Raw genomic sequence first — 12383 nt, forward strand, 5'->3', positions numbered from 1 at the left:
AAATACATTTAGGGTACTGGCTACAGACAAGACACTGAAGTAGATCCCCCTACTTCTCTCGCTCCCACATTAACCAAAAGCCACCTGATGGTAGCCAAAGTCCCCACACAGGGCCCAGAGTCTTATCAAACATATAACCAGGGTAAAAAATGGCCTCTGATCCACCATGGCTCAAGAACATTTCAGTGCTTTGTCCCTCTTGAGCACTGAGATCTTTGACCTATGATGACATCATTAATGACTTTGCCACAGCTGAAGTGGGAAAAATTGTGAGTGTATTGAGAGTGTAATAAATGTAATCTATTGTGATTATGTGTATAAATCTTATGTAATTATGTATATAAATATATGTTTGATGATTTCATAATTATTTGTACTATGTAATTCATACTTAAGCCCTTCCCACTAGCCTTATGCCCCTCATAACCTTAATCTGGCCTGGTGATAGGGAATGTCTCATTTATGATCTATCCTTCACTGTAGCAGCGAGGCCTCTTGAATAGGTGGATTATCCACATCAAGGCAAAAACCACTTCTGTTGATATAGAAAGTGTTTGTCCTACAGCACCTCTGCAGCCTTGTAGCTGTGTCACTGTAGCCACTGTAGTGTAGCCATGGCCTCAGCTCTTTTGTCAGACACTGAACTGTCATAGGCATGAATCATTGCTGAGGGCAATTAAATACACAATCTCTCAAGGCAAAACTTGGGGCACAAATTCAGCAACTCAACATTTTTCTTGGAATGATTTTCTGTTTTCTTTGCTCTGTAAGGATTGAAAGCAGCTGTTGAAGAAATATTGTCAACCCTGAAAGAAGAAAACGTGCGAGTCTTCTACCTAAGCAGGACATCTGATACAGAAGGAGTTGACAGCTTCCTTGACAAAATAGAATCAGTTTCAGATGAGCCAACTCCACCATCTTGGAGATCACATGTCACTTCTAAAACACCTGCCATGTATATTTATACTTCTGGGACTACAGGTAGTGTAAATGGGGCTATCCGACAAACATTACATTTCTGGTGGGGAAGAAATTATTGGAATGAAAGTTTAATTTTATATTTTTCTGCTTAGTAATTCTTGCAAATCATCTTCAAAATCACATTTCTATCTGATTTTTTTAACCTAAATTGGAACAAGTAAACCCAAGATTTCTGGAAAAGAAAGTGCTTAGAGAAAATATGTTTTTCTCTGCTTTTTCTTTACTTTGGGCATTTGAAAGCACTTTTGTGCAGTTGGTTGTCCTTGTTTGTGAGGATCATCTAACACATCAGTAGTGGGAGAAGAACATTTAGAAAAAATAGACAAATGTGACTGTAAAATCTTCAAAATTGGCAGAGGGGACTCAGAAATACATATAATCCTAGATGCTACTATTAACTGCTTTTTGTTGTACTTTACATTTCAAGTTGATGATGCCCATTAATTGTTATGAGCACTTTCAAATTTAAACTTTTTTGCAAGTTTTATGTGCATCAAACTATATCTTAAATGAAGCAAACTGTACTATATTTGATTTTAAGCTTTCTTTCACATACAGTGCAACTCCTCCAACAGCATAACTTACTGTGGAATTTCTGTATATTTTGCATCCAGGTATTATCATGTCCTATTGATTATTGTTTCAAGTTTCTTTGTGATTACTGCTAGAAGAGTTACCCAGCATTGCTCGAATTAACTCATTACATTTTATTTTTTTTCATTTGTTTTGGGGTGGGGCTGGAGATGAGGGGGTCAATGTGCAGCTGCCCTGGAGAGAGAGGACAACCCCACCCCTCTCTTGCCACAGAAGCTTGGGAGCAGGTGAGAAGTGCCTGTTTATGGCAGCTGCAGCAAGCATAGCTGGGGAAGGGGTACACCAGCTGGGGGACAGATAGACACACAACAGACAGAACTCTCTGAATATGTAGTAGATAGCTGTCCTTTCCCCACCCCTGGTCCCTGCTGACCCAATCAGGTTATAGCTATCCCGGTTCCCATCTCTGCCCCATGCTGCCCCCCTGTGGTCATTATATAGTGTATCTGGCCCCTGTTTTTCCATTTTATCAGAAACAATCGAATTCCAGGTGCATCCATTGTCCTGGCACAAAGAAACACTGACCTTGCTTCAAATTATGATAAGAGGAAGCTGAATACCAAATTTGGTGGACTTAGCTCTTACGGTTTAGGAGAAGTTGTTGAACAAATGGATTCACAGACAGATGCACAAACTCTCTCAAATATATAGAAAATATCTTCAATTAATAGCAGGCATTCAAGTTAAGTCATCTAAGTATTTGGACTTCCACCAATTGTATACAACCCCTTATAAAATTTGTCACCCTTCAGATTATGTAAATGAATGGAACTCTTTTTCATTTGACTATTTTTCTTCAGTTCCTGCGTATACTTGATTAACTTCTAGCCTCTCCTTTTTCTGAGGATATAGTGTCCCCTTCACCCAATCCTGTGCTAAAGGATGTCAGTCTGAATCACCTTGCACAGTAGGTGTACCAATCATATGAAAGAACACACCTTTTTCTATTTTCTTAACCTAGGTCTTCCAAAGGCTGCAGTGATTAACCACCATCGCATTTTGTTAGCTTGTGGCATATTGTTTACAAGTGGCGTGACCTCGGAGGACATTGTGTATAATGCCCTGCCACTGTATCACAGTGCTGGCCTCATGGTTGGATTTCATGGATGCATCATGCAAGGTACAGTGCATCTTACAATATAAATGAGTGACTGCGCCCACAGCAAAATTCATACCCAGAGCCAGCTTTCCAGCCCTACATGGGAGTGTCATGAGTTTCAGGGTTAACTGCAATTTTGACCATACTCCTGGCCTCCCTTGAAGGCTTCCTAGTCATCACCTGTCTTGAATGGAGAATTGCATCATCCGTCCTCCAGACTTGGGGTTTACACTAGGGATGTTAAATTAGATTAATCAACTAATCGAATAGTCGATGGAATTTCCATCGTCTATTTGATTGGTTGATAAGAGTGCTTCCTTTTTGAAATGTAGCAAGAGCCCACTGGGCTATTGCTGCAATTCAGAGGTGGAAGTGCTGTGCGGCGTTCTGCCTTTGAAATGTACAAGAGCCCCAGCAGGGGCTTGTGTGTATTTCAAAGATTGAAATGGGTCTCCCGCCAGGCTCCATTTCAAGGGCAGCCCCAGTGGGGACTCTTGTTCATTTCAAAGGTGGAAAGCCACCACTGTGCCCCTGGCTCCTCCCATGGAGCTAGGGGGGAACCAGCTTTTAAGCTGGCTCCCCCCAGTACCTCCTCCCTGGACCCCCTTGCTGCCTCTTTCTCATAGAGGCAGCAAGGGAGGGGGGGAAGCAACTAGTTGACTAGTGTGTCGACGATCTGATACACTTTTGCTGCACTTCACTGAGATTTCTTCATGATTTCTTTCTGCAAGATCTAGCCTGAAAAAGATACCGTTTCTCAGAGGCTACAAGCTTTTACAGTACAGTATTTCAGGCATTTAAACCACTTTGTTTCTATGGGACACCATTTAAACCACTTTGTTTCTATGGGAAAATGTGTTCTGAGTTCCAAACAATCAGCTAATAAATTAACTTTTGGAACACAACCTGTTTGTAAATCTGGGACATCCTGTATACCAGTTACCAACCAGCCCTCACCAAGCAAAGTACATTTATTCTAAGGGCAAAAGCATTCCAGAGAATGCATACAAATAATACAAGTTCCTATGCATGGGCCAAAAGCTTGTTTTATGAGACCCTTGTAAGCCAAAGTCCACAAGGTTGTCCCCTCCCCCAGGCAGAAGGTCCTGCCTATTTGCTGTATAAAAAAGAAAGCTCTTACACTCAGATTTTTTATACCCATTCTTTGTCTACTGGTCTGTGAAACACCCCGTTTAAAACAACATTGGCAAACCTCCCTATGGCACCCCTGTGGAGGTGTTACAGGCTAACCAAGTAGCCATAATCACCTGGCATGCCCACATACACCCTGTTTAGTTCCTGGAAAAGCTCTGGTAACCTTTCCCCCTCGAGTTGCAATACAATCCCTGGCCCACAGTGAGGCAGAAACCACTGATCAGCTTAATGCAATGTGATCTCCCCAAAGTTACTGCATGCAACTGCAGTGTGTCTCCTGCCACTCTGCCTATGCAGCACAACCACAGGGGCTAAGTGGTGCAGAGTGCTTCGAAATTCATCCACTGCGAATACACCATTACTTTCTGATGGACAGAATTAAATGATAAAGTTACTTTCTGGTTGTGGCAAGTACCTGCACTGATTTTAGGAAGTCCTATAATCTGTCATCCTGCATATGTCCTTCACTCACCACACTGAAATGACTAAGGAAATTGTCCCATTTTCTCACAATGTATTTGTTATAGCCAAGTTCTATTGTTTCCTTCTGCTTCTCTGTGTAGGTGCAACCTTTGCTCTACGCTCCAAATTTTCAGCCAGCCAATTTTGGGTTGACTGCAAGAAATACAATGTAACTGTCATCCAGTATATTGGAGAGGTGCTTCGGTATTTGTGCAATACGCCAAAGGTAACGTCTTCTATGCACAAGAATTTTTTGCAAACTGATTACAAATATTGTCCAGATTACCTGTGCAATACTGCTAATATTTTAGTGGACTCTAATGAGTCTAAGATGTTCCACTGCTTAACTCAGGGGCCAGACACTCTGTTCCCCCAAGTTCATTTTGCACTATCTAATGGTACATCAGCATTGAAAAAAGAAGAAGAACCACTGTCACCCTGTGGCAGTAAATCTAAGGCTATGTCTACACTAGCACTTTTGTTAATATATCTTATGTTGCCTGGGGGTATGAAAAACACCGCTCTGAGTGACATAAGTTACACCGACAGAAGTTCCAGTGTGGAGAGCACTGGGCCCACCAACTAGGGTTGCCAAGTGTCCAATATTGACTCAGACAATCCGGTATTTTCGCCTCCTGTCCAGTAAAAAAAAATCAGAAAATATTGGACACCTAAAATGCCCAGAGCCCCAGGCCCTTTAAAACACTACTAGAGAGCTGTGTCATGTGCTCTGGGAAACCCTAAGGAGTAGGAGGGGCCACTGTGTTGCCATCCAGGAGGCAGTAAGAGTTGGCTGCTATGGCCCTATCCCTTCCGCCAAGCCCCGCCCCTTCTGGGAGTGCAGAGCTGCCCCCTCCTTTGCCCAGGAGCCTGGCCTGGCATTTGGCTCCTCCAGACAGCGTTGTCCGAGGGAGATGCTCTCTCTCCAGCATAGTGAGTGCCGCTTGCTGGAGGTGGTTTAATGATGCTGATCGGTGAGCTCTCGCCTGTCAGCAGAAAGCAGCTACACAAGTGATCTTACATCAGGGCAGTTGTATAGGTACAGCTGTGCCCCTGAGAGTTCACTAGGGCCGATGTGGCCTTAGAGTCTGGGTCAGCTGACTTTGGCTTGCGCTATAGGTCTAAAAATAGCAGTGTGGACATTCAGGATCAGGCTGAAGCCCAGCTCTGAAACCTAGCAAGGGATTTCAAAGCTTGAAATTCAAGTGGGAATGTCTACACTGCTGTTTTTAGCCTTGTTAATCTAGGGGGCATGGGGATGTCATTTGAGCTCCTCGCCTCGGGTGCCAAAATGTTGTGGGCCGGCCCTGCAAAAGGCTTTCAGTTCTTTGGGTGGAGAGTTCTCACTAACGATGTAAAACAACTTATTACACACAATAGCCATTAGTTTATTTAAGATACATTTTAAAAATATTGAAAATGTGGATGGGAAAATATTAAACCAAAGCCCATCTGCTTTTCACTTTAATATTTTTTGATTTTATAAATTGAGTCTTCACAACATGCATTGCAAGTTACATACTTGCACATGTCAAAACAAATTCATATGTCCTTTGTAATAATGGCAGAATACATTGCATAGTGTGATCCGTAAAGTAGGCAATGAGAAAATGAGTCAGTCTATGTAAGCAGATATTGACTTATAAGGCTTCTTCTCAATATTAAAATAAAATCAATATAATGCATTAGCATTAATGAAAAATTCTTCTGACCTCCAGAAACACAGATTCATTAAGTGGGACACGGACAACTTGATTCTGAAACTATACAATAGCTTTCAACACAGAAATTACAACTTTGTTCCAACATGCCTCAAACTCTTCCTCCCCCTTCCAAATTCTTCTTCCTTTCTTCCTCTTATGCTCGAGGCAGGCTTATTGCACAGGAATAAGCTGTCTTGATGCAGGGGGAATTCCCCAGTTGCAATCTCTGCATATTTGGGCTATGACTATGTTGCAAAAAACCCACCCAAAGCACCTCGCTTGGGCCAAAACTTTGAAAAGTCTCAATTCTGCCTTCTTTCTGTTCTACTCCTCTCATGGTACTGCTCTGCTACCTATCCCAATAAAGGAGAACTAGCAACTTAAAATGCCTTGTTCAAAAATTGTAAGTAACACTTAACTCTGGGTCCTAGTGCACCTCCCCCCCCCCCCACACACATACAGTCTGGCACCTGAGGCAGGTGCCTCAGTTCGCCTCATGGTAAGGCTAGCCCTGGCCCTTTGCACAAAGTTGTATAGGTACAGAATCAAGACAAGACCCTTGGTCCAACTAGTTTACTGTCTAATGTAGTTTAACATGAAATGTCTTTCAGACTAAGAACCACTGACTTAAAGTAGGCATTTCTTTTGCATAATCTTGATGAAGAGTACCACATGAACACATCACCCAGAGCCTTTCAGCTTTGTATGCCATAACAATGAATAGAGGAAGCGCACCCTTCTTATAATCTGTGTAGCTACCCAAATACAACTGAAGGGTCCCACAGGGAAATTAAGGAGCTGGTCATTTACATTTGGACTTGACTAGAATCAATTTTCAGCAGGCAAGAAACACTAGACTAGGATAGTCACGTGAATATCACAGGTGAAAGGGTTAGTGAAAAGCATCTCAAATAACCAACGTGAGGAAGGGTTTCACTTGTCTGGCATTGTAGCCCCATCTGGATACATCCCTGCTGAGGTACTCAGAGTCCAGCATGTGCTACCTAAATAACTCACATCAGAATTTCCTGTCATGTTCTATGGGGCCACATGTCAAGGGCAGAATTTCGAGAGAGTGGAAGAAAGTAGCCATCCGTTCCAGGACGCAACTTGCTTTTCTTGAGGTTCCCCTGATAATAAGCGAGCGAGGGGAAAGTACTTGTATTCCGTGGTTTACACCCTCTGCCCCCTCCCTTCACCAGACAGGAGCGAGAGGCATGCACAGAATCCAGGTACTTTCCCTTCGCTCCCTTATCATCAGGGGAATAGAAAGAAAAGCAAGTTGCATCCCAGTGTGCACTGCTGCTGCCCCCCAACCCCCATTCTCTCTAACCCCCTCCCTTGTCACAGGTACCCGTGTAGAGTTAGAGCAATCATAGAATATATGCAGCATAAATATGGTGCAGCCCTCCCCCATTTTGCATGCAAAATCAGGCCGGAGATGTCTTGCTGGTTTGGTTGTGGTTGTTTTGTTTTGAGGAGGGTATCAGATATGTAGAACTCATTTCTGATCTCAAGTACATGGCTATAAAGAGGGAATAACTTTACTGAAACCAGTGAAATGACTCTGGGTTAGGCAGGTGAGTAGGACTGCTGGTCCTGAACACTGTTTCTTCATTAAAGTTTCTGGGCCAACTGAGCAGTGAAATAAAGTGATAGTGTAAGTGGGTGTAAGTGGTCCCTGGTCCTCAAGTGGTGAGGGAGACCACTCTGCCTTACTGCATTAAGCAGTAATCCTCAGGCTCAGGCCCATGGGCGGTGGGTATAAAGACAAGGAAAAGCACTGACTCCCTTGGGTCTTAGTGCCTGACCTCTTGCCTCTTCCTAGCCCTATTCTGACTCTTCCTGCAGGCTGGTGCAACCTGGTGAGTCTTCCTCTAGAGTGGATCCAGACTTAGTAACTTAAAAATTAAAAGCCTAAAGAGCCATGAAGTCATAATGAAGCCACTTAACAAGCATTTGCCAACCTAGAGGTGCCTACAATCACAGTGAATTTACTGACAAAAACAGTTAGGCATCACATGTTTACTCAGAACCAGTTAGTCTACAGGATCTTCAATAAAAATTGCTTTAAATATTTTCTTAGTTTGTTGCTGAAGATTATAAAATCACATCTCTAAAAAAATCACTGCATAAATGTTTAGATGCACAACCTAGATATTGCTCTTTAGCCTTAAATGCTTGGATCTTCAGACATACTTTTTTAAAATAAATTCTTTCAAAGAGCATATTTCTTCAAAATACACATTTTAATTGTAATTACTGTAGTACAAAACACTTGCTTCCCAAGTCTTCCTATCCTTTCTGTCCTTCCCATCTGCTGTAATCTTTCCCCTTCATCCCCTAGTTGGAGAGAGCCCTTAAAGAGACAACACTCCTTTTTTTTTTCTGGAGAGCTGGACAAATAAGTTTCCTTTTCTTTACATCTGACTGTTAGATGAATTAGTTTTAAGAGGACCCACCACCAAAATCAGCATCTCAGTAATATATTAAATTCTTTTGCTTTACCTAAAATCTTTGGGAACATGTTTTTAACAAACATCTGGTGACATTTTATAAACATATCTACTGTTATGGAGATCACACAACATAAATGTGTTATGTTTTTCTAATAGCAATGAACACACTAACCCACTCTGGTTAATTTAAAATAATGTATTTGTTTCAGAGTATTAAATATGTAGTAATCTGGAATGATTACTTTATGAAGTCGTAACAGTATATTTAAAATATAAAATCATCTTAGAAATACTAAGAAAAAATAAAACAAAAAAGAGCTGCATCATGTACTCTACAAAATATAATGTTGTATTCAGCAGGACAGATGCCTTGCCCTGATTACAACATTTTTGCAAATAAATCTCTGACAAACTTTAGGGTACATCAAAAAACCCTGAAAGTGACATTTTCTATAACCAAATTTAGTACTTTTAATTAGGTGCCTTCTGTATGTCCAGTCTTCACAATCTGGCATGCAGTGAAAATCATGCTCCATTTTCTTTAGAAATAAATTGTAGAAGGGTGGGTTTTATTTTTTAAAATGTCATTTGCTAAATTTGGGTTCAGAGATTTGGCAGGGAAGGGGAGGGAAGAGAGGAAGGAGACAGTGGGAAGGGTGTGACATGGACAGTGTGGAGGTGTGGCCTAGGTGGAGAAGGGGTGGATTCTGGGTGTGACTATAGGCTGGAAGCCTCCTTCTCTAAGCAGAAGCTTCATACACCGTCCCCACACCCAGCCGGCTGTGGGTCGGGTGCCTCATGGGCTCCACTGCCCCATGAGCTCCACTGCCCTGCAAGTCCCTCTGGCTGGGTTGGCTCTTTCAAAGTGAGACAGGACTCACAGATTTGTCAGACCACTCTGTTTATTTTAGCAAAGCTCTGCTAAAATGCATCCAGAAAATGTGAGCACCATACAAGGTTCAAACCCCTTGATTTATACAGTCAAAAAAAAGTCAAGTTAACAGAATTAAAAGGAGGGGCAAAACTTCACATGATTAGTGTGAGACTTAGTCAAGTATCTTCATTTCCACATCAAGCACACAGCAATCTCCTGTCCATATCTACTTGGTTCTCAATTGCTTTCTCCCTAACACCTAATGTTCCTTTTACTATTAACTCTGGCTAGTACTCTGGAATCTGCATACCTACAAACAACATTAACATACTTTTCTTCTTCCTGTTCAGAGACAAACAGTATTCCTTCAACTTATTCAATTATTACAGCATAATTCATCTTTCTCTTACAGTATAATTCTTTCTACTTTCACAGCTCTCACTCACCAGCAACCTCTGTTCTGGGGCTTTCAAGTCCAGTAACATCCATGGGCTTCCTGGACCATGGATGTTGCCAGACCAGAGTCCCAGACCACAGAGGTTCAGCTTGTACCGTCAATTTGAAAATCTGTCCATTTTTATCTCCTAAATCGCTGACTGCACTAAAGGAGAAATTTAACCCATGCAGAGGGTCCTTTCAAGTCATGTGCACAAAACAGGCTTACATGGAACATAATATGGGACATAAGTTTCATGCTGACCCTCTGCAGGTGATGAATTTCATCCTCATGGTTCAGCCCCATTGAAGTCAGTTTTGCCATTGATTTCAGCTGAAGACAGATATTTAGCTTACAGCAGCTCTAACATTCAGTATTAGCCCATATAAGTATTAGACCATCTATCTCTAACTGCAGGCTTAGATCTAAAGATGTAGGCACATGTTATACTTCAAAATGTGCCTTATGTGTGCAGACTAATGCTTTCCTTTAACCAGTTCACTGCACTCAAGCTAATCATTAGCCTATCTTTGTTGGGTTTTCATTTCCAGAAAGACAGCGATCGTGATCACAGAGTAAGGATGGCCTTAGGCAATGGACTAAGGGCTGATGTTTGGAGAGAATTCATCAGAAGATTTGGAGACATCCATATTTTTGAGTTCTATGCTGCCACTGAGGGAAATATTGGCTTTATTAACTATACTAGGAAAGTCGGCGCAGTGGGGAGAGTAAACTACTTCCATAAGGTAAAGCAAACTAACATCAGCACTGGCGTTCTGTCCTTCAGGGATGAAGTTCGACTCATTGCCAAGGGCTCACTCACATGGCCCCTAAGAGGCAAATGCATAGCCCAGTGCTCCACTGATGTGCCCAAGGAAGAGATCTTTGCCCTCCCCAACTTTACCTTACATCTGTCCCTTGATAGACATCACCGCAACTGCTGCCATCTCACTAAGATGCAATAAAAAACCGTGTCTGCCGACTTGGGCATACAGGACTCGAGCTGCAGGCTATAAAATTGCAGTGTAGATGCTTGGGCTTGAGCGGAAACATCTCTGGGACCCTGTGAGGGGGAGGATCCTAGAGGCTTTGCTGTAACCAGAGCCTGAACCCAAAAAAACTTCCCTGCAGTTTTATAGACCCACTGCCAGGGCCAGCCACAGGTGTTTCATTGCAATGTAAACATGGCCTCGAGTCCAATGCAGCTGCCAGCATTTCAGGCAAAAGCGTATTTGAGACACACTGAACATGTGTCTGAAATACGAAGCTAGCCTAGCACCTTTTAAAGCAATACTTTAATTAGTGTGTGGATTACTTTGAACATTCTATTCAGATATTCACATGTATGTATATTTTGTAAATTTCACTAGAAAATTATACGCTATGAGCTGATTAAGTACGACGTAGAGAAAGATGAACCAGTCCGAGATGAAAATGGATATTGCATAAGAGTTCCCAAAGGTATCAATGTTTACTCCTTTCAGAAAAATCACAAAGAAAATTAATTCTTTAAATTACAAATCAACCTCTTTATGCCCATCGTAATGGGAAAGGTTGTTTACAACAGCTGTTGGGTAATCACTAGCTTTTAAACTCAAGTTAGAAAATTTGTTGCTATGGGAATGATATCTGGTATACAGCTTGAAGGAAAGACAAAGGATAACACCAAATCAAACAAATGTGTATTTATAATAATTCCACCTGCCTTCTGTGTGTTTGCAGTCTCTTAGTAATGGGTGCTTTGACACTTTTACCTTTGAGCTAATAATCTTTTCATAGTACGGACCTTGACTTTCAACTTGAGCTATCTTGGTTTTGTCTGATAAAATTACTTAATCTCCCTCTGAAGACACCTTTGCAAAATTATTAAGCAGTAATCTGTACCCCTGTAGATGAAACTTTTCATCGATAGTAATGGAAAATGCAGCTATGAAAGTGAGATAACTACTATAATACTTTACATTAGGGATTTTAAATTGCGAGTTATTAACTAATCGAATACGATGCATTTTGCATCAACTATTCAATTAGTCGATAGGGCACCTCTGCCTCCCTGGTGTCAGGCTCCTCGCAATGTTTCAAAGCGGCAGCGCTGCACTGATTCCAGGCTCCATGCAGCACTGCCACTTTGAAACGCCGCATGCAGCCTAAGGACACCCCAGCTGGTCCTGGGCTGCATGCAGTGTTTCAAAGTGGCAGCGTCATGTGGAGCCCAGGGTATGGCCCCAGGCTGCACTTAGCGCTGCTGCTTTGAAGTACTCCTCCACTTCCCTCCCCCACCCCTGCTGACTCTTTCTGATAGAGGCAGCAAGAGCGGAGGGAAGCAACTAGCCGACTGGCCTGTTGAATATCCAGTAAGCATTTGCTTATCGGATAGTCGACTAGTCCTTCACATTCCTACTTTACATGTATTTAGCATTAAATCTGAGTTAAGAGTATTTTTCCCCCGACTTCCCTTACTCCTCATACAATGAGGGTTACAGGAGTCGGAGTAAGAAGTCCTCCCACTTGACGTTATTTCAAGATTATGTCAAAATAACGTCAGTTATTCTGAAATAACGCTGCTGCTCTGTAGACATAGCCTTAGACTATGTCTAGACTGGCATGATTTTCCGCAAAT

The 12383-nt window shown here is 42.0% G+C and overlaps 1 protein-coding gene across 1 annotated transcript in view; it reads left to right on the top strand.

Moving 5' to 3' along the window:
* The window catches only part of SLC27A2 (solute carrier family 27 member 2), a 31211-nt gene that overhangs the window by 7550 nt on the left and 11278 nt on the right, over positions 1–12383 (top strand). Inside the window, exons 2-6 of the mRNA XM_075897149.1 lie at positions 772–981; positions 2537–2695; positions 4393–4517; positions 10315–10509; positions 11134–11224. Of these exons, the coding sequence (XP_075753264.1) occupies positions 772–981; positions 2537–2695; positions 4393–4517; positions 10315–10509; positions 11134–11224 (780 nt within the window). The remainder of the gene's footprint in view (positions 1–771; positions 982–2536; positions 2696–4392; positions 4518–10314; positions 10510–11133; positions 11225–12383) is intronic.

Source organism: Pelodiscus sinensis, chromosome 14 (assembly GCF_049634645.1).
Source record: "Pelodiscus sinensis isolate JC-2024 chromosome 14, ASM4963464v1, whole genome shotgun sequence".
Lineage (NCBI taxonomy): Eukaryota > Metazoa > Chordata > Testudines > Trionychidae > Pelodiscus > Pelodiscus sinensis.